Source organism: Anopheles gambiae, chromosome 2 (genome assembly GCF_943734735.2).
Source record: "Anopheles gambiae chromosome 2, idAnoGambNW_F1_1, whole genome shotgun sequence".
Lineage (NCBI taxonomy): Eukaryota > Metazoa > Arthropoda > Insecta > Diptera > Culicidae > Anopheles > Anopheles gambiae.
In genome coordinates, this window is record NC_064601.1 from 45,257,625 (window position 1) to 45,276,198 (window position 18,574).

At 46.9% G+C, this 18,574-nt stretch overlaps 3 protein-coding genes across 6 annotated transcripts in view; 2 read left to right on the plus strand and 1 right to left on the minus strand.

Annotated features, from left to right (window-relative positions):
• LOC5667525 (uncharacterized) overlaps positions 1-18,574 on the plus strand; it is a 386,862-nt gene that overhangs the window by 221,938 nt on the left and 146,350 nt on the right. The window lies entirely within an intron of this gene.
• On the plus strand, positions 2-1,384 carry LOC1278743 (zinc finger protein 93). Its single transcript, XM_061650144.1, has 2 exons — positions 2-179; positions 249-1,384. The coding sequence occupies exons 1-2, from the start codon at positions 45-47 to the stop codon at positions 1,380-1,382; spliced, it is 1,269 nt and encodes a 422-aa protein (XP_061506128.1). The 5' UTR covers positions 2-44; the 3' UTR covers positions 1,383-1,384.
• On the minus strand, positions 1,367-18,552 carry LOC1278744 (sodium leak channel NALCN). Of its 2 annotated transcripts, XM_061650143.1 has the most exons (12): positions 17,572-18,552; positions 16,969-17,118; positions 13,714-13,899; positions 12,171-13,640; positions 11,189-12,087; positions 10,065-11,115; positions 8,163-8,357; positions 7,801-8,018; positions 3,632-3,855; positions 3,219-3,492; positions 2,981-3,143; positions 1,367-2,905 (listed from the first exon to the last, which is right to left on the minus strand). In XM_061650143.1, exons 3-12 carry the CDS (start codon positions 13,879-13,881, stop codon positions 2,045-2,047), a joined length of 5,523 nt encoding a protein of 1,840 aa, XP_061506127.1. In that variant the 5' UTR covers positions 13,882-13,899; positions 16,969-17,118; positions 17,572-18,552; the 3' UTR covers positions 1,367-2,044. The 2 variants fall into 2 exon arrangements, with proteins under 2 accessions (XP_061506127.1, XP_061506126.1); XM_061650142.1 differs by lacking the exon at positions 16,969-17,118.

An 18,574-nucleotide genomic window follows, 5' to 3' on the forward strand; every position in this document is an offset into this window, starting at 1 on the left:
GTGAATGGTCCCTTTGCTCAACTGTCGGCAAGAAATACAAAATTATGGTTTCAATATCGTCCTCCGCCTGCAGACTGTGCCTTAATATTCCACCTACCGATACGCTCGTGTTTTCGGTGTTCGACACCTACCAAGGTAGAGTGTTGTCGCAGCTGATCGACGAACTGTTCGCTATAAAGGTAAGCGTACCATCGCGGCAAACTACCCGTACGATCGTTAATTATTTGTTGTTCGTTTCGGCCGTCCAGATCCTGGAAGACGAACGGCTGCAGTCGCTTTGTATTGAGTGCGTAAATCGCATTAACACGGTGAACAAAATCAAGCAACTATTTGTGACGAACAATGGTAAATTGCAACAAATCAGCCCATCGCCCGGTAGCTTTGTTGAAGAGCTGGTCTATGAGGTGTTCGCCTCAGGCACCGAAGAGTGTGCTAAAATAGAAAATGCATCAATCAACTACGTGATTGAATCAGCGCAACAACGGAACAAACCAACAGCTACCGAAACGAGCGCATCAACAGACGAGCCTTTGAGCAAGCTTTGCCCCTCTTCCGAAGAGGACAACACCTTCGATGTCGAATCCGCCGAGCTGAACTGTGAAGACGAGCCAGAGGATGAATCGGCCACGAAAGAGGGGACAAAGTGCAATGAAACTAGTGCATCCGAGCCGAAAGAAGCATTGGCAACGGAACAGCCCAAACCGGACCTGCCAACCCCTGGACAGCTGCCACAACACAAGTGCTACTTTTGCGGTACCGTGTTCGAGAATTCGCTACAATTTACCAACCATCTGCCGAGCCACTTCAGCGAGGTGCCCTACGCCTGCACGGAATGTGACGGGCTGGTGTTCAAAACGGTACGGGAAGCGAGCAGACACATCGGTTTCCACGACGCACGCGAACGGCCGTTCAAGTGCCGCATCTGCCCGTTACGCTTTCCCAAGCGGACCAACAGTTTAACCCACGAACGGAAAATGCATCGCTTTAAGCTGAAGCGTATGGCGGAGAAGGATAGCAAAGCAAATGGATCAGCCGTTGGTCGCAGATCGGACGGCAAAGGCACAGCAAACAGCTCGATCAGCAGGGAGCAATCTGCCACTCCGAAGCGGGAACAGCCGGAGTGTGAAATTTGTAGCAAAAAGTTTACGGCGAAGAAAAACCTTACCCGCCATTTAATGATTCACACCGGTGAGAAACCGTTCAAATGTGAGCCGTGCGGTCTGTCGTACCGCCAGTCGGGGGAGCTGAAACGACACAGTTTGCTGCACGGGGAAGAAAAGCCCACCGACAACAGCGGTAGCAGCTTGGAACGTGTACCGGACGAACGACCGAAGCGTGCGAATAAAAGAAGAGTCAGTGGGAAGTTGTTGCTTTCGTGCTAAAATTTCGTCTCATTTTTACTTCCACTAGAAGTAGATTTATTATCACTTAGTGTGTGAAACTAGCAGTTTGGCATTCGTTTGCTACGCAGACACTGGCTGACTACGGAGGTAAAACATACACACGTGCGTACGTAAGTACTGCTCTTTCTATCTGTTAACTTTAGGTCCTAACCATACTCTAAGCTACGTGTCGAACGGAAAACAAGCATTAGCTATCCAGCTTCGGTCGTCTTGACTAACTTTTGGCTTTAATACTCTGACTTAACATGGCTGCCGCGGCACACCGCTTGTTGGCAGTACATTTCTTTGGCTCTATCGTTCGCTTGCATAATCTCGCACGATTGCCTAACAAGCAGTCTCGTTGTACGTACTGGCCCAACAAATACGCATTCGCTTAACAACACTCTCTAACGACTATCGCTCTACTAGCTCCCTAGCTTTATCAGCCTGTTAACGATAACAATACATCCAATATCGAATTAAAAGGAAAAAAGTGCAATCAATTGCATTTATAAAACCAATCCTTCGTACACTCTAATACCTTCGTTATACTTTGACCTAGAGAGGAGGGAAAAAAACAATACCCCCAACCAGTCAGTGGTCGGCCAGGTCCGGTGGTTGCTGGAAAACATGCGTTAATACTGACTCTTTTCCAATTCGTCTCAATTGTCCTCTTCCTCGCTGTGCGTGCTAAGGACCTGCTCCTGCCACCAGTCGTGCACCTCGTAGATCATGTTTGCCTGCGAGTGGCCAAATTTGCTCATATTTGCCTGCTGCTGCTGCTGTTGCTGCTGCTGCTGCTGCTGCTGCTGCTGATGATGGTGCAGATGATGGTGGTGTGGCGCATGGGGCGAATGTTCACCCCCATGGCTGAAGCTGCTGTGATGGTAGTGCAGATGCAAACTGTGCCCACCGATTTCGCTCAAATGGGACGCCTTCACGCCGACGCTGATCGATGGTGGGGCGCGCTGTTGCTTTTTCTTGCTGAGGTAACGGTCCTTCTCGTTCTTTGCCTGCGGATCGGACAGGGTGGGGGCGAGAAACTTGCGCCCGCTGCTCGAGCCGGTCGAGTCGGACCGGTTCAGTACGGTGGCGGCCGTTTTCTTGCGATTCTTCGCATTGTTCTCAATGTCCTTCGCCGTCTGGTCGGTGATCGTGTCGGATGGGTCCGGTCCGGCCACCGCATCCTTGCCGGTGGGCGATTCGTCCGCCTGCTTCGACAGCTGGCCCGGGCTGGTCACGGCGGACGACGGCGCCTGGGAGGTGGTGGTTGACGACTGCAACGGCGATTGCGCTTGGGAGGGGTGGGATTGCGTTTGCGTGGCCTGCTGTTGCTGCGCCGGTTGGGCAGGGGTCGGCTGTTGCTGTGCCAGTTGTTGGCTGCTTGCCGTGGTACCGGTCTGTTGCTGTTGTTGCTGCTGCTGTTGCTGTTGCTGCTGTTGTTGCTGCTGTTGTTGCTGCTGTTGTTGCTGCTTTTGATCGTTCGTTGCACGCAGCCCAGCAATGAGCGAGTTTTGTTGCTTCTAAAAATACAAGACGAATGAAAATGTTGAACGCATGTAAACGTAATTGTAACACAGTTATCCGGCACCACTTACCGCAACGTTGTTTGCGCGAATCTTTTTCAAGCAACCCTCCAGCCAGGTGCGAATCGTCTGCTTGGCCACCTCCTCCTCAATTATGTACTCAAACTCCTCGCGGGCCAACAGTTCCTCCAGCTGGAGCGCTTTCCGTATGTCGACCGACCGATACGAAAGCATGCTGGTAAGGTAAGGGGGGGAAAACAGAAGGAATAAAACCATGCTCTCATCCACTTCCCAGGGGGGCAACGCTTACTTGATCACGTCATGGAACGTGACGTCCTCGCCGTTGTGCAGCTTGTCCAGCTCGTAGCACATGTACTTGAACAGCAGCCGATCCTTCTGCGGATCGCACTCGAGCCGGCCCTTTAGCAGGCGCAGAATAAACTTGACGCGCCGCACCGGAATCACACCCCGCTGGTGTATGTCGACGATGTTCCAGGTGTTTTGGAAGTTTCGTATATCGGCGTAGGACAGCAGCGCATCCTCCTCGTTCGAGTAGAAGAGCGAAAAGTTCTCCATGATAATAGCTACAGGGCAAGGGGAAAAGCGAAGATAAAAGTTAGCTCAGGGGGGAACATGGAGTATGCAGACGAATGCTTTTGCGGATCTTGATACTCTTGATCCGTCCCTCCACCGCCCATTATCGCTCTTGCTGTAACACATTACCGACAAGCAGGTTCAGCACGATGTACGTGATGATGACGTAGAAGGTGCAGAAGTAGATCAGGCTGGCCGTGAAGTTGCCACAGTCCGTCTCCCAGTAGTTGGCGGCCGGCGTACAGTACGGTGGCTGCACCATGCAGTCGTGCATGATCTTGTTCCAGTCTTCGCCGGTTACGATGCGGAACAGCATCGCCACCCCGGTCACCGGCGAACCAAAGTTTGCCCGCCTAGGGATGGAATCGTAAAGTGTGCGTATGCATGTATGTAGGTGTAGGTGTGTGTGTGGGTGGGTGGGTACAAAAGCATGTGGTAGGGCGAAATTCCAGCGCCGAAGATTGTTCGATTGCGCAGGGAAGATGGGTTAATGGATTATGTTGCACGAAAATGTGCCGATAAATGAGAGAAGAGTGCAGGAGCATTTTTGATTATATTGAATGTTATTTAGTAGAAAAAATACAGTAAGAGTAAACAACCGAAAGATGCGTAAGTTAGAAAAAAAACAAGACGAAATGCACACACACACACACATTTAAAGGGATTTTATAAAAAAAGTATAGCGAATTATGAGCATGATTTTTTTTGTTTGCGTCAGAAGATAGCGAAGAATGAAGCGTTTGGAAGGGAAGAGAAGAAAATGTATGCAAATTAGTACGGAGTAAAACGGTAAAACTATCGAAAGATATAGCAAGATATAGAAAGCAACAAACAGAAGGACGGTAAAGAAAACGGTAGCAACAGGGCAGGAAACGTTACTGTTTTCGTTAAATATGCGTTCGTTTTTTAAGGGAGTTGACTAAAATACATACGCAAAAGTACACACTAGTAGTACACATTACACGAGCAGGAGCAATCGAATGTGTGGGAATGAACTGTGTGGGTGGCGATCAAGGATAACACGCATAGAGATACGCATAGAGGATTGGCTATGAAACGGTTCACTATATCAATGGCAGTAGTCTACTAAATTGGTTTAACATGACTAGAGTTATCTATGGGAGTGATGTACGATACAGACGCTATATAGTGATATAGACGATGGATTCAGTGCCAGATGAACTATGAGCTGCTGGTGTGTGTGTGCAATTTGATAGCAAACGAAAGCACAGGTCTTATGGTTGAAATTGTGTGAACATTTTAAACTTGGTAAATTAATAGCTTAAAGTAGCAAATACGGTGGCAAATTTTAATGACAAATAGTAAAGAAAAACACGTAAATGTAAATAAATCTTAAACGAGATAATTGATCGCTTAACTGATTGATCACAGGATGATTGTTTGTCGCCAAACATACTTGTATTGATTCTATCTCTATAATCATTGCTTTGAAAATTTAAAAGCAATGGGCATATGTTATGCTTTCAATGTTCTAGCAGTTATATTTTAAAACAGTATATCAAATGTATTGTTGAAGTATTGTTTTTTTTTGACAATTTCCTTATTGTGTGACGTAACCGTATTTGAAGTTAATTAATTACTTAGTGGATTTTCGAAATTCGATATAAATGAACAAGTGATTTTAAGAATTTATCAGATTATTCTAAAAAAATATCGTTTAATTTAGTGATACTTTTTGGATTTGAAACTGCCATGCTCTGATTATATACATTTTCTGTGCCGATTTCTGACAATTTCTCCATTTTTATGGGACTTTTTGGTGGTCTAACAAATATTATCAACGTTGGTTTGAATTAAATAAATATCGAAATTGTATGTTTAATCCTCTCAAAACGACATTTGATGTTTTCTAAACAAGCTGTGGAAGCTTATGCAATTATTTCTGCTCTTTAAAACTGTTATTTTGACATTTTTAGTTAACACGACCATGATAATGAAAGGATTTATATCGGTATTTATTTTCAACTGACAATAAACTGCTCAAGTGCTGAAATTTCTATTACTTCAAACTATTTAAATGTATCTTAACGAATCATTAAAAATCTTTTAAAATTGTGTATGAGTTCTCGTGGTACACCATGTGTACATTGGATAAAACAAAACAATAACCGTACCAGCAAAGCATTCAGAATCCATTGGAAATGTACAACACATTGCGACAGTTCATACTATTCTTGTTTACACTTGGTTTCTCACTTTAGCCAAGGTACTCGTTTGAAGAATTTTTTTGTAGAACGAGCTGTGATCCTCAAAATGACTCTATTTGAGAGTAGAATAGAACATGTTTCAAACCGATGCTCAACACGACATAAAGGGACACAAACAATCAATAACATTGAGAAAAATGCTGGTGTGTAGTAAGGTGGAAAAAACAAATACCGAACGGACAAAGATTGAGAAAGGAGAAGAAGGTACGTGTGCTTGGACACAATAAACTCACGCGATATGCAGCGATACAGAAACGTAGATCGATAGAGAGATAGAGAGGGAGAAAGATAATGTGTGATTTTGCAAAAAACAAATAGTAGGGATAGGAACAGAAACAGCATTCGAGTTGTATGCATACGAACATGGTAGGAAAGCAACACAGAGTTGAAATCGGAAGCACTTACTCTCGGCACCATTTACCTACGAACGGTCCTGCTGGAACGTCGAGCTAGCGCAAAGGGGCGAGCTTTCGAAAGCTCAATCTAAATCCTATCTAAAGCGGAAGCTCTATAGACACACTCAAGAAACGGTTTAACATCTGGCTAGGCTCGAGCCCAAGCTGATAGTAGTAGCAAGGGCGTAAGCTAATTTCGTGTAAGAACGGCTGCTGTCTGACATTTATCACCTGATCAACTGCTCCTGTTTCTGCTGCTTTGAAGGTATAGATCTTGCCCTCCCTCATGCTAATACAGTACAAAATGACCCCCGCGAAATGCGTAATGTATTAAATTGGTACGAAATTTGCGCAACATAAAACCAAAACACATTTGTGGATGGAAGGAACGGAAAATCAAAACAAAACAAAAACACACACACGAAGATGAAATTTAAAGTACGGATAACAGCGATGGATGGCAGATGAATGGGTGAGCACAAGCACAACAACATGTACCATGTGTGTGGGGTCGAACGTAAGCTGGCCGCAACTGGGCCGAAAACCGTTGCCGGTGCGGCAAATGCTGAACGAACATCACTTATCCGGTGGTTGGTGGCTTTTTCGTTAATTGATCTATCTGTTCTATCTATCGATAGCTCACTCTCTTTCTCTCTTTTTCTGTTCTTTAAACAACATACTCAACAGTGGTCAGGGTGAGAAGAGCAGTAGGTTCACTAAATCACAAATTCCGAATGCGCCAAACAATTTTGCCTCGAAAGCTTACCACCAGTGCACCACCGGAATGATGGGACAGAGCAGGGAACCATCCTGCGCCGACGGGAGTGGTAAGTGGGAAAGCTACACACACACACAAACACACACGCGCACACAAACACACTCACACAACGAACCTCCGTTAGGGAGGTTAACACTAGAGGAAGGGAGGTTTGAGTGTAGCTTACTCACACCGAATCCCCGAGGTGGCACGGGAAGGCCCAGTGTCCCAGTTCGTTCAGCATTGGTCGGCGGCAACTCTGTGGCAGCTGGAGTAGTGTGTAAATATTTCGTTTTGTTTCTGCTGCTCTACCAAACGGTTCCGTGGTTCGGCGCACACCCGGAACCACGTTTTGCGGCACTTGCGGCAAGCTTACTTCTCGGGCTGCCTGCCTTCAATGGGGAAGGGGATGGAGAAGGAACGACGGGGGAAGAGGGAAGGGGGGGAAAGCATGGCCGATCCGATCTGCGGGATCGGATGATGGTGTGGCGAACTGATGACATTAGGCGACGAATGATCAATAACACGTGTACGTGAAACATATCACTAAGGCGATACATGGAATTTAATACCAGTTTGGGCCCATCGGTTGGCCGATTAGTCGGTGTTCTAATTTAGAGACAAAGGGGGCGGGGAGGGGGAAAAGGACTCGGGGAAGGCAAGAACCAAATGTTGTAAGGAACACAAAACAAAACAAAAAAGATACAAGTCAACAAAGCACGCCCCAGGTGTTAAATAAAAACGAGTTGTTCGGTGAGCGAAAGAAGGGATCACTCGCCGGCTTGAACAACTGGGTTCCGTTTACGGACAAAAACAAAAGTGGGGGAAAAAAACAACACACACACACATACACACGCCGCGCAGGCGGATGCTAGCGGGATATATTGTGGTCCGCCTCGCTCCCGCACCGTTACTTACCGGCCGATGCCTTCGCCGTACTTGACCGTGCCGAACAGTATCGTACCGGCGAGGGCGTAGAAGAACACCAGCAGAAACATGCCAAAGATGATGAAGAACGATTTGCACACCGACACACCGACGGTAAGCATTAACATTTTCAAGGTCGTATGCTTGCCAGTTATTGTGAAAAATCGCAATATGACAACCATAAAACCAATGAAATATGATAAATCGCTCTGGTGGCGTAGTGGAATAGTAGTGGATTGTCCCCGGACCGCGGCGGCATTATGATGAGGCAAGATTCGGAAAGATTAATACCAAGTTGGAATACCGGGTGCTTGGGTTTCACCGTGTGGGGTAGGGGATGCATTTTCACTTACTCGCAGTGTGGTTTGCAGAAAGATCCAGACAACGCCGGCGACGGTGACGAGCAGATCGTACCGATTGCGGCGCGACTGCCAGTAGCCGCGCGGGGTAAAAGCGATATTCTTCATGACGACCTCGATCACGAACACGAACGTGAGGATGGTGCTTACGATCACCAGCCGCTCGGTGTGTACTTCGTCTTTCGTCCACTGCGAAACGAAAAGAGAGATAGTTTTTCAATTTCAATTTCAATATAGCTAATTGTCTACTTAAGGTTTAACAATATGTTAATTTGTTCTCTTACAAATTAAAAGCTACGGAAAACTGATCAAAAAGGGGGTTAGGAAGGATTAGGAGTAAATGGAAGCGGGAGCGGAATGAGGCATATGATCAATTGAAATCCAACAAATGAGATTTTTTTTTCGAAAGAGCGTATGTATTGCAAAAGTGGATCAAAGTTCCCAAATTGAATGCGTCTTCTTTCTATAGTAATAGGAGTTTCGAGTCGAAAAGAGTGTGGAGGAACGTAAACATTGATTAAGGAAAGAAGAGCCGGGCTAGTCTGTTTGGTGCAGGAGAATCGATGCGATAAAAGACGCTTTTGCCATTACATACGACGTGATTCTAGGGATTCGAAACCTATGATTTAACAGCAATTTTCTTAGGGGAGGGGGTAGTTGAGGGAACATACAATTGAAGAATACTTAATTATGGGTCGAACTAAGCTGCAATAGAGCTCTTTGAAGCAATGAAGATCCGTAAAGTATGTTCCGATTCGACGTAACATGGCAAGAGCACCAAATGCCTTACTAATTGCTGTCTCAAGATGAGTAGTAAATGAACGTCGTTCATCGAGTATAATGCCAAGATCTTTTAGACGGAGTATGTTGTACATTCTTAATAGAATATGGGTAAGATATAGGATTAGTCGAGCCGCTGAAGGATATAACAGTACATTTAAGGAGATATAACAAAAGATCATTAGATACACACCATATAGAGAGAAGATTCAAAAGTCTTTGAAGAGATATACAATCAGATAAGGATGATATAAAGGCCGGAGGACATTGTCCGTACTCGCTAGTGTAATTTCGATTTTTACTAGCGCATCTGGCGGCGGCTGGTGGAAGCTTTTTGTGGTCAATGAGGAAATGTTTGTGCCAGGTCTCAAAATAAAGTATTATTTTCATCGTTTTTCGATACAAAAATGGATGTAATGCGTGCAGAACATGTGTATCTACCTTTTACAAAACATTTCTCGTACGAATTAAGTAAAAAACATAGAAAAATAGCGTATTTTCTGGAGCAGCCCCAAATTGTTTGGCAAAATGCTTCGGTCAGCTGCCACCAGATGCGCTAGTGAAAATCGAAATTACACTAGCGAGTACGGACAGTGTCCCCCGGCCTTAAGGCATTTTGATCTTTGAGCAGGCATTTTGTTTACATATTCATCTGTAATTGGAAACTAATTTTCTATCTCCTTTTTGAAAACGGGGACTAGCTAACAAGAATTCCAAATCTTTGGGAAGCAAGCAGCTTTAAGAGACTCATTGAACAAGGCAACCAAATGAGGGGCGATAATATCACTAACACATTTAAGAATTGATGGGATACCGTCGATGGGACTTGGGGAGGAAGAATGTTTGATGTGGAATAAGGCAGTTAAAATATCTGATTCGGTGATAAATAGTAAAGTAACGTCGAATACATCGGAAGGAGAATAACAGAGGGCTTCGGATAAGTTATGATTATTTACGTTAGTATGAGAAAAAACATTGGAAAAATGTGATGCAAATACAGAGCATAAAGCTTCTGGGGATGTAACGACAGATTGTCCGGAGATCATAGATGAAGGGATAGAAGAAGATCTAGGAAGTTCAATGACAGCTGCCTGTTGCTGCCTGCTACCTACTCACCGTAATCGAAAGCAGCATACTGTTCACCAGCACCACCACGGCGATGCATCGCTTGAACGCAATGTGCTGCGTAATGTCGTAGACGAAGGCGCGGAACTTACGGCCATCCGGCCGGGGCGGCAAATGGAGCGGCTGGGCAATCTTTAGCCGCTTCTTCAAATCGCACCAACGGCGCTGATCGACGGTCAGCAGTGCGGTACCCTTGTTCTCGGAGTAGTTGGCAATGACCACGCCAACGAACAGCGTCAGACCGATCATACATCCCAGGAAGATGTACACGTGGATGTAGATCGCGTGCACCGGGCCGAGCGCTTTGATCAGCACGTCGCGCACATCGATCCACCCCTTGTACGAGAGCACCTCGAACAGGGCCAGCATGGCGTCGCCGATGTTGTCGAAGTTGAAGCGGCGCGGGTTGGCCCACACCCGCGGCACCAGCATCGACGGGTAGGACTCGTTCACGCCCGGCGTCAGCTTCATCTTGGTGACGAACACGCGCCGCATAAACACGCCGACACAGTCCTCCCGCTTCTCGATGGTGGGATCGTTGCAGCGGGCCAGCCGGCCCCCGTACAGCTGCACGCCGTAGCTGGCGAAGATGAACATCAGCAGTATGAGCAGGGTCGAGACGAGCAGTATCTCCTTGAAGCCGCGGCACAGCTCGTACACCACCTTGCGCATGTGCGGCACGAGCGTGAAGATGCGCAGCGGGCGCAGGCAGCGCAGTATCATGAGCAGCTGGGCGGACGAGTTGCTCGGCACCTGGCGCGGCATCCAGATGAGGAAGCTGGTGGACACGACGTAGATGAACACGTCCAGCACGGACGCCACGTCCTTGATGTACGCTTTCGGCGTGAAGAACAGCCCGTCGGCCAGTATTTTCAGCGCCAGCTCGAGGCTCATAAAGATGACGAACGTGTACTCGGCCACCTGCAGGGCGACGTGCTCCATCACGCGGTACTGCGGCGTTTCGAACATCATCGAGATGCAGGACAGCGTCGTGACGAAGATCATTACCCAGTCGAGGTACGTTACCAGGCCGAGGAAGTTGCTACGAGGAAATTCAAAGGGAAACGATCACCATCCATGCCGGAAACCTTCCGCCCCATTAGCCCGATACTTACTGAAGACTTTTGTACTGCACCTTGCGCTCCTTCCCGGTGAGTGGATCCTTCAGCCGCGCATCGTACCGGCCGTGCACGATCCGCTGGCAGATCTTGCGGAACCGGCTTTCCCGGGGCACCGCAAACAGGGGCGTATCGAAGAAGGGATGATTTTCGCGCAGATCCTCCTCGCGCTGATTGCGGCGCATTTCCGCCTGCTGCCGCTTCGCCTGCAGGATCTTGATGTCGAGATCGTGCGGTCTGGCCCGGGAGGAGGTGACCCGGCTCGCCGCCCCAATGTCCCCATTCTCCATCAGATGCTCGTACGTTTGCTTCAGCTTGATCGAGCCGCTCCGCACCGAGCGCCGAATCGACCGGGAGCCAAACTTTTTCTGATCCACCCGCCACGGCTTGGTCTGCGTGATCGTGCCCTGCGGCTTCAGGCCCGCCTTGGTGCCGGCCACCGGCAGCATCGACGAGTCGCCCAGCATTAGCCGCTGGTTGTTCGAGTCGTTGATGATGTGCGTGATCGCGAGCTTGCGCAGATCGCTGCCCACCATGCAGACTTTGGCCGTTTTGTTCATCACGTTGATCGGGCGGTGTTTCTTGTAGGCGATGCGCGAATCCCAACACTCCGGCATCGGGCGCTGGTAGCCCTCCAGGTCCTCCGGTTCCATCTCCAGCACGAACTGCTTCATGAACGATTCGCGCACCTTCGGCAGGGTGAAATCGTTCGGGATTTTGTGCAGGATCGCCATCTGCGGCGAGTCGGGGAACTTTTCGAAAATGCGCAACCGAAACGGTAACGTCTCCTTGATCTCGGCGCTCTGCTCGCGGAACTTGAGCTGCTTCAGCTTTTTGATGTCCTCGTCCAGCTCGAGATTGTCGAGGATGACCGCTACGAACAAGCTCAACACAATCTGTGGGGAGAGTTCGCAAGAAGCGCGTATTTGTTAGTACGGCAATGGGGATCAAGCAAAGCGGTGACAATGCGACTACTTACCAGCGTCACGAACAGATGGTACAGGATGAAGTAGACCGCAACGAGCGGCGTGAGCGTTTTGCTCGTCCTTATCATCGTTTCGTCCATGACCTCGACCCACGCCTCCTGCGTCAGGATCTGAAACATGGACATGAATGCGTCCGGGAAGCTCTCGAACTTGGTGTAATCGCACAGGAAGCAAAACAGCTGCATCGAAATGCTGGAGCTAATGATCAGCAAGCACATGGTGAAGATGATGAGCGAACCGAGCTTCTTGCCCGGTCCGAAGATCTTGTACACGAAGCCTTCCAGCATGGGCGACGCCTTGATGAGGCGCACCACGCGCAACACCTGGAAGTAGGTGAACCCGCTCAGGTACAGCGCCGGGATGATGTGGAGCGTTGTGCCGATCGCTAGCAGCAGCTCGAACTTGTGTATCGAGTGCTTGAAGTAGCTGCGCCACCCAAGACAGTAAATCTTGAACAGCGTTTCGAGATCGAGAAAGAACGTAAAGGTGATCTCGATGTAGTAGTACTTCTCGTAAAACACCTGCCGCTGGCGACCGTCATGCTTGAAGTGCATCGTTGCCGTGACGATCCCGTTCGCCAGCACGACCGTCATGACCAGCATGCGGAAGTACGGCGAGCGCAGGATCGTGTGGCACGTTTCCGGCGCAATGCCGCCATGCTTGTTGTCGTCGATCGTGACCAGCTTCCAGCCGCTATCGTCGCCGGTGATGATCTGCGACGCGGTACTGTTCTGGATGTGGCCCCGCACGCCCCACATCTGCTGGAACTGGACGCGTATCTCGTTGAACGTTTCCGTGATGACGGCGATGAACACGTTCTTCACCAGCCACGCCAGGAAGAAGATCATCGTGCTGAAGTAGAAGGCGGCGCGCCAGGCGGGCAGCGAGTCGATCGCCCGGTACATGATGAACACCCAGCCCTCCTGCGAGGCCGCCTGGTACACGGTGAAGATGCTGGTCGCAATGTCCTCGAACCCGGTAAACCCCATCGCGTAGTTGCTCAGGAAGTCCATCTTCATGCACTTCATGCCGGTGGGGCACTGGTAGCCGGAGTTCGGGTCGAGCGAGCAGAACGTATCCGGGATGGCGAGCGAGTTGATCGTCAAGCTTTCCGGCTCGGTCGTGTTCAGCACGCAGTGGTTCTTGAGCTCGCCGAAAAACTGCACCCCCAGCAGCCCGTACAGCGACATGAAGAACAGGAAGAACAGCGTTACGTTGTAGATCTGCTGGCTGGAGCGCTTGAAGATTTGATTGATGCGGCTCTTGGGCATCGAGAACTTGAGGAAGACGCGCAGGAAGCGTATCATGATGAGAGGCCGCGGTGCCCGCACCGTGCTGAGGTACGAGAACTTGGGCACGATGCCGAGCATCTCGAACACCTGCAGGCTGACGGAGAGCCACAGAAACAGCACCATGGAAGCATCGAACTGGCACCAGTGGTCCTTAAAGTATGGTGCTTCGCCCTGCCGGGAAAGGGAAAATGGTTGCCATTTGAATAAAGATGATACAAACACCCCTATATCCGTATAAACTCACCCGCAACGCTCCTCGGATATGTATCTTGGCTATCATTTCGGAGGTGAAGAGCAGCGTGGCAACCGAGTCACAGCAGAACGTGCAGTACTGCAGGAACGGGTGCCGCTCGAAGGTTTTCGGTGTGTTTAGCGACACGGACGTCAGCGATATCAAGGCACACAGTCGCATCAACCGGCGGACCCACAGCTACGGGTGCGATGACCGAAAACACAGTCGGGGCACACCATTGGAGCGGACCGATGAAACGAAGAGAAATGCAAGGGATTAGTTCCAGCCGTTGGCAGCCTTTGGTTGCGTTGGTGAACGAACAGGGAGAAACGTATTTCGTAGCGCAAGAATATATAGAGGCGGTATCGATTTGGCAAGGATTTATGGTGACTTCATGCCATGCATCATCGGTTTACGGTACCGACAAAACGCCGGAGCATTGAGCATGCTTTTAGATTGAGTGACCGTTTTGCCTTTTTTTGCATTTAGATGTGTTTGGTGTTTAGGGTTATATTTTTAGCATTCTTCTCGTTCTCGACATGCGAAAGCAAAGCGTTAAAAGGAGCATGCCAAAAACAACGCATTTACATTTGGAATAACTATCATTATATGGGGAGGAATGAATGATTGGTTTTGGAATGGAGATTCGGTGCGGGACGAAAATAGCAACATAATGATTTGTTCAAGGTAAAACAAAGAGTTTTTGTCAGGATAAAGAAAAAAAGCTTTTTTATTAAATATATCTTCATATATCAAAAGCAATTAAGGAATAATTTTATTGAAGCGAATAAATTAAAGCAAAGTTTGTAATACAGTCAAAATTCAATAGTTGAACGCTTTTTAGTTGGCATGCTTTTTAGTTGAACGCTCGATAGTTGGCTGACAGTTCAATTAAAAAGCACGCGTTTGTATGGAAAAATCGGTTATTGAAAATTTCACAAAAATCTGAGATCTGGCCTGCCTAGAAAAATTTCATAAATTTTTTGTATGGAAAAACGTGCCAACTAAAAACACATATTCAATAGTTGGCAGGGAATCGAAGTTCAACCAATGAGTTCAGACTATAGGTAATTTCACGCTTGTTCTTACTTTTAACATACCAGTTACCACTCGAATGGTTTAAAAACTCCCAAATAAAAATGTCTACACATTAAGGCTGTTTTTTTAAATAATTGGAATGGTTGGAGTAATTGGCCGCCTTTATATTTGTAGTTTTACAAGCTTATTCCAATCGTCGTCATATATTATTATGATTCAAATCACGGATAGCTTCAAATTCTGGAAATTCGGCATGTTTTTATTGAATTTCTTCATATCCAGTCCCTGGCTATACTGCTTTTTAAATGCACATGATTAGCACTTTGTACTAGAATTAATTAAAAATGTGTCTGAGGCACTGATGCCATAGTAAATACATATTTTCGGTCGGTCAGCCACCAAAGGCATTCTTAGTAGTTTTACTTCAAATCGACGCCAGTATTATTTCTTCGATAATTCATATTAATCGCGTCTTCGAGCATTGACATACTTCGTGATTCATTGTGGAAGTAGTTATGAACGTGAAAACAACAGTATTTTATCATATTGTGCTCTGAATTTCATTTAAACCCGTATGTAATTCTCTCCTGAATTCAAAGCAAGATTTTTTATCTTGTTTTTTTTAATTCCGGGCAGCCGAAGTAAATTGGGATTTATTGCATAAAAATATATTTTAGACAGTGCTAACAACAAATAAAAAACAACGATATTTGAAGATGTATGTGAGAAATGCATTGATAGCCGTACGGGAAATTCCGTCTATTCGCGTAGCATATCTTCGGTTCTATGCATCTTCGAAAAAACAAAGTGCATCAAAACAAGAGAAAAGAGCCTGTTGGTTTTAAGACCGTCTTTCTGTAGATTTAGGAGGACACCGAAATTCATAATTTAGTGTTCAGACTTGAAAAGAAGTTTGAAACGAAAAAGGTGTAGTGTGTGTGAATTTGAAGATTAATGACGATATTTTGAGGGTGTCCGGAATTCGAATCAAAACGTTCGTAATTTTAAGCATGAGCTCGAAATTGCCCGGAATATGGATGAAAATATCGTTGCATTTTCATGATTGTTTGCAATGTTTTGAGTAAAATTAATGTAATCTTTTTGTTATCTGCCTATCTATTAATTATTTGTGATGCTTTATATATTCAAATATAGCATCGCGACCGATTAGCCAGAGTACAAAAAATACTATATTTATGATACATTATATAGCTCGTATACTGTATTCGAGTAGTCCCATAGTAACAACATGCCCGGGTACAAGCCTCACATGGGCCATCCCCCCTAGCAAGGACTGGCTCTCTGGCTGCGTGGTACTGAATAAGTCTCGAAAGCCTGTATAGGCTGGCATGTTCGCATAGGTCGCTACCTCAAAAAGAAGATACTTAATGCCAGTACGATATTACAAACGTTACGAAATGTTTCTTAAGGAAAAGAAAGCTTAACTGCCCTAGTTTTGTTTTTCCACACCAATTAACTAATACTGGATGGAGACGCCTGGTATTTTTGGTGTAAAACACCAGGCGCTTCCATCACCTTACCGTCGTCGTCGTCGTCTGACGTCTAACGAACGGGTGAAATGAATTTCCTGCTCTCTACTACAACCCATTAATCGAAACACCCTTCAAAGTTCAACGCCACGCTCATTTCACCCGTTTATCAACGGTGCCGGGTGCCGAGCGGAACGGTTATCGGAACTGCCACCCAGGCCGGGGGCAGCCCAATATGAGCAGCCGCGCGGCGTGGTTTATAAATATCACGACAGCCACTCGGCAACACCTGTCCGAAGTATCGGCGTTTTTTTTCTTCTATTTGTCCCTTTCATTTTCCGGCCTTCCAAGAAACAATGCCATCCAAATTGCTAGTGACACATAAAACAGTGGTATGGCTACGGTGAAAGTAATAGTGAGCGGTGTGGGACGTGCGATACGACTACGACAGTTGCGATATCGTCCTACGCTCCAGTACAAATGGGTGCGCCCGAATCGAACTGATTAATCGATTCCCGTTGGGTTGGGAATGCGAATCGGAAGCAAAGGTTTATGGCTATCGAATGGTGCGCTACGCAAAGACGGGGAAAGCATATGAGAAGCAAGACGCATGCCACTAGTGTCACAGGCAGAAAGTAGAAAGAATGAAAAAATATGGTAGAACAAATGGAAGCAAAAACGAAAATGGATATTGAAATGAAAACATTCAAGGAAGGTGTGAATTCCTTCAAACAAATACCTTCACTACTACGTATGGTCAGCATTGGGGGTTTTTGTTTATCGTTTAGGTGGTTTAGCTTAGTTTAGTTTTCGCTTTTAATCGCTATCGTTAGTTTTATTCATTCATGATGAGTCAGATGATGATGAGGATGGTGAAGATGTTGAGGCTCTACAGGCGGCAGAATTATTTGTTTTTACGGGATTACAATTCGACGGTGATGGTCCACAACAAGGCAACAACAGTAATGACAATAACATGTATAAAGAGATATTAACAATAACAACAAAATATACAATTAAGGTTAGCTATACACGCACGCACAACATACGCAAATCCAAATTACAACTACACACATTTAATTCAACGCAAAACACACACACACACACACACATGTACACTGGGAGTGGAGGAATGGAACAGTTTGTTTTACGGTTGTTTTCTTTGAAAACTGTCCCCCACCCTGCTCTATCCATATGAAATGGCGACAATGCACAATGGCACCAGCACAGAAAGGATTAGCGGAGCGTGAAGGTGTTGAAGGTTTACCACCTCCCCCTTTCTCACGTGTGCCGGATTATTGCGCAAACGGTGTTGCGAGGCGTCGTACAGTAAACTGCCTACCTTGTTGACCCATTCGATGTCCGCACTTTCGTTGAGCGACTCTTCCGGGCCGTAGTCGGCCAGGACCGGTTCGCCCTTGATGCTCTGCTTCCGGCCCAACATGTTGCTGGTTTTCTTTTTCTTCTTCGACGCGGACGCGCTGAGGCCCGATACCGCCGTCGCTGCGGCCGCGTTCGTCGACGCCGTCGTCGTTGTTGCCGTGGTTGTCGTCGTGGTTGCTGTGATAGAATATTCGCTTAACCTTGATCACGATCTCTCCCACTCACTCTCTTTCTCTTTAGTGCCCAAGCACACATTCGCACACCCTTTCGCTGGCTCTCTCTTTCTCTCTCTCTCTCTCTCTCGCTCTTTGATTTTTTCTCTTTTTCCTCGACCAGGGGTTGATTTTTCCAAATTAAATCACCAGTCCAAGATGGCGACCGCACTGTGATGTGTTACAGCTTCCACAGCTGGCAAATCCACCCACCACCACCATTCACCACACACACACACACAGCATAGATGCATCATAAAACGCTGCTTTGCCTTACATCTTTGCAAATATGTTTTATGCTTTAGTAAGATTTCGTCGCTTTCATCTCGTTATGTTGGCGTTTGCTCAGCCTCACTGCTGGACCATTATCGATCGGCTACGGGGATGTGAGATTTTTGCAACCCCTCAACATGTCACAATGATGGCTGCCATCTTGAATTACTAATCTGGGTGTATTTTGCTGTTTTTCACTTATGCATTACAGGTTTTCACATTTTTCAAAAACTATAGGTAGTGATGGAACATTTAGAATATGCTCTACTTAAAAACACACACACACCCCGCCCCACACCTGGGAGGAAGATCCGGAAGCAAAGATGAACTGCCATTGATGTAACAACAACAAGAACAACAAGAACAACAACGGAACGGGAAGGAGTGAGTGTGAGCGCCCAGGCACACACGCACTTGCGGTGAAGGCAGATTCTGCACTGACCGTCGTGCACTTGGCACAGATCTTACGGTACCGCG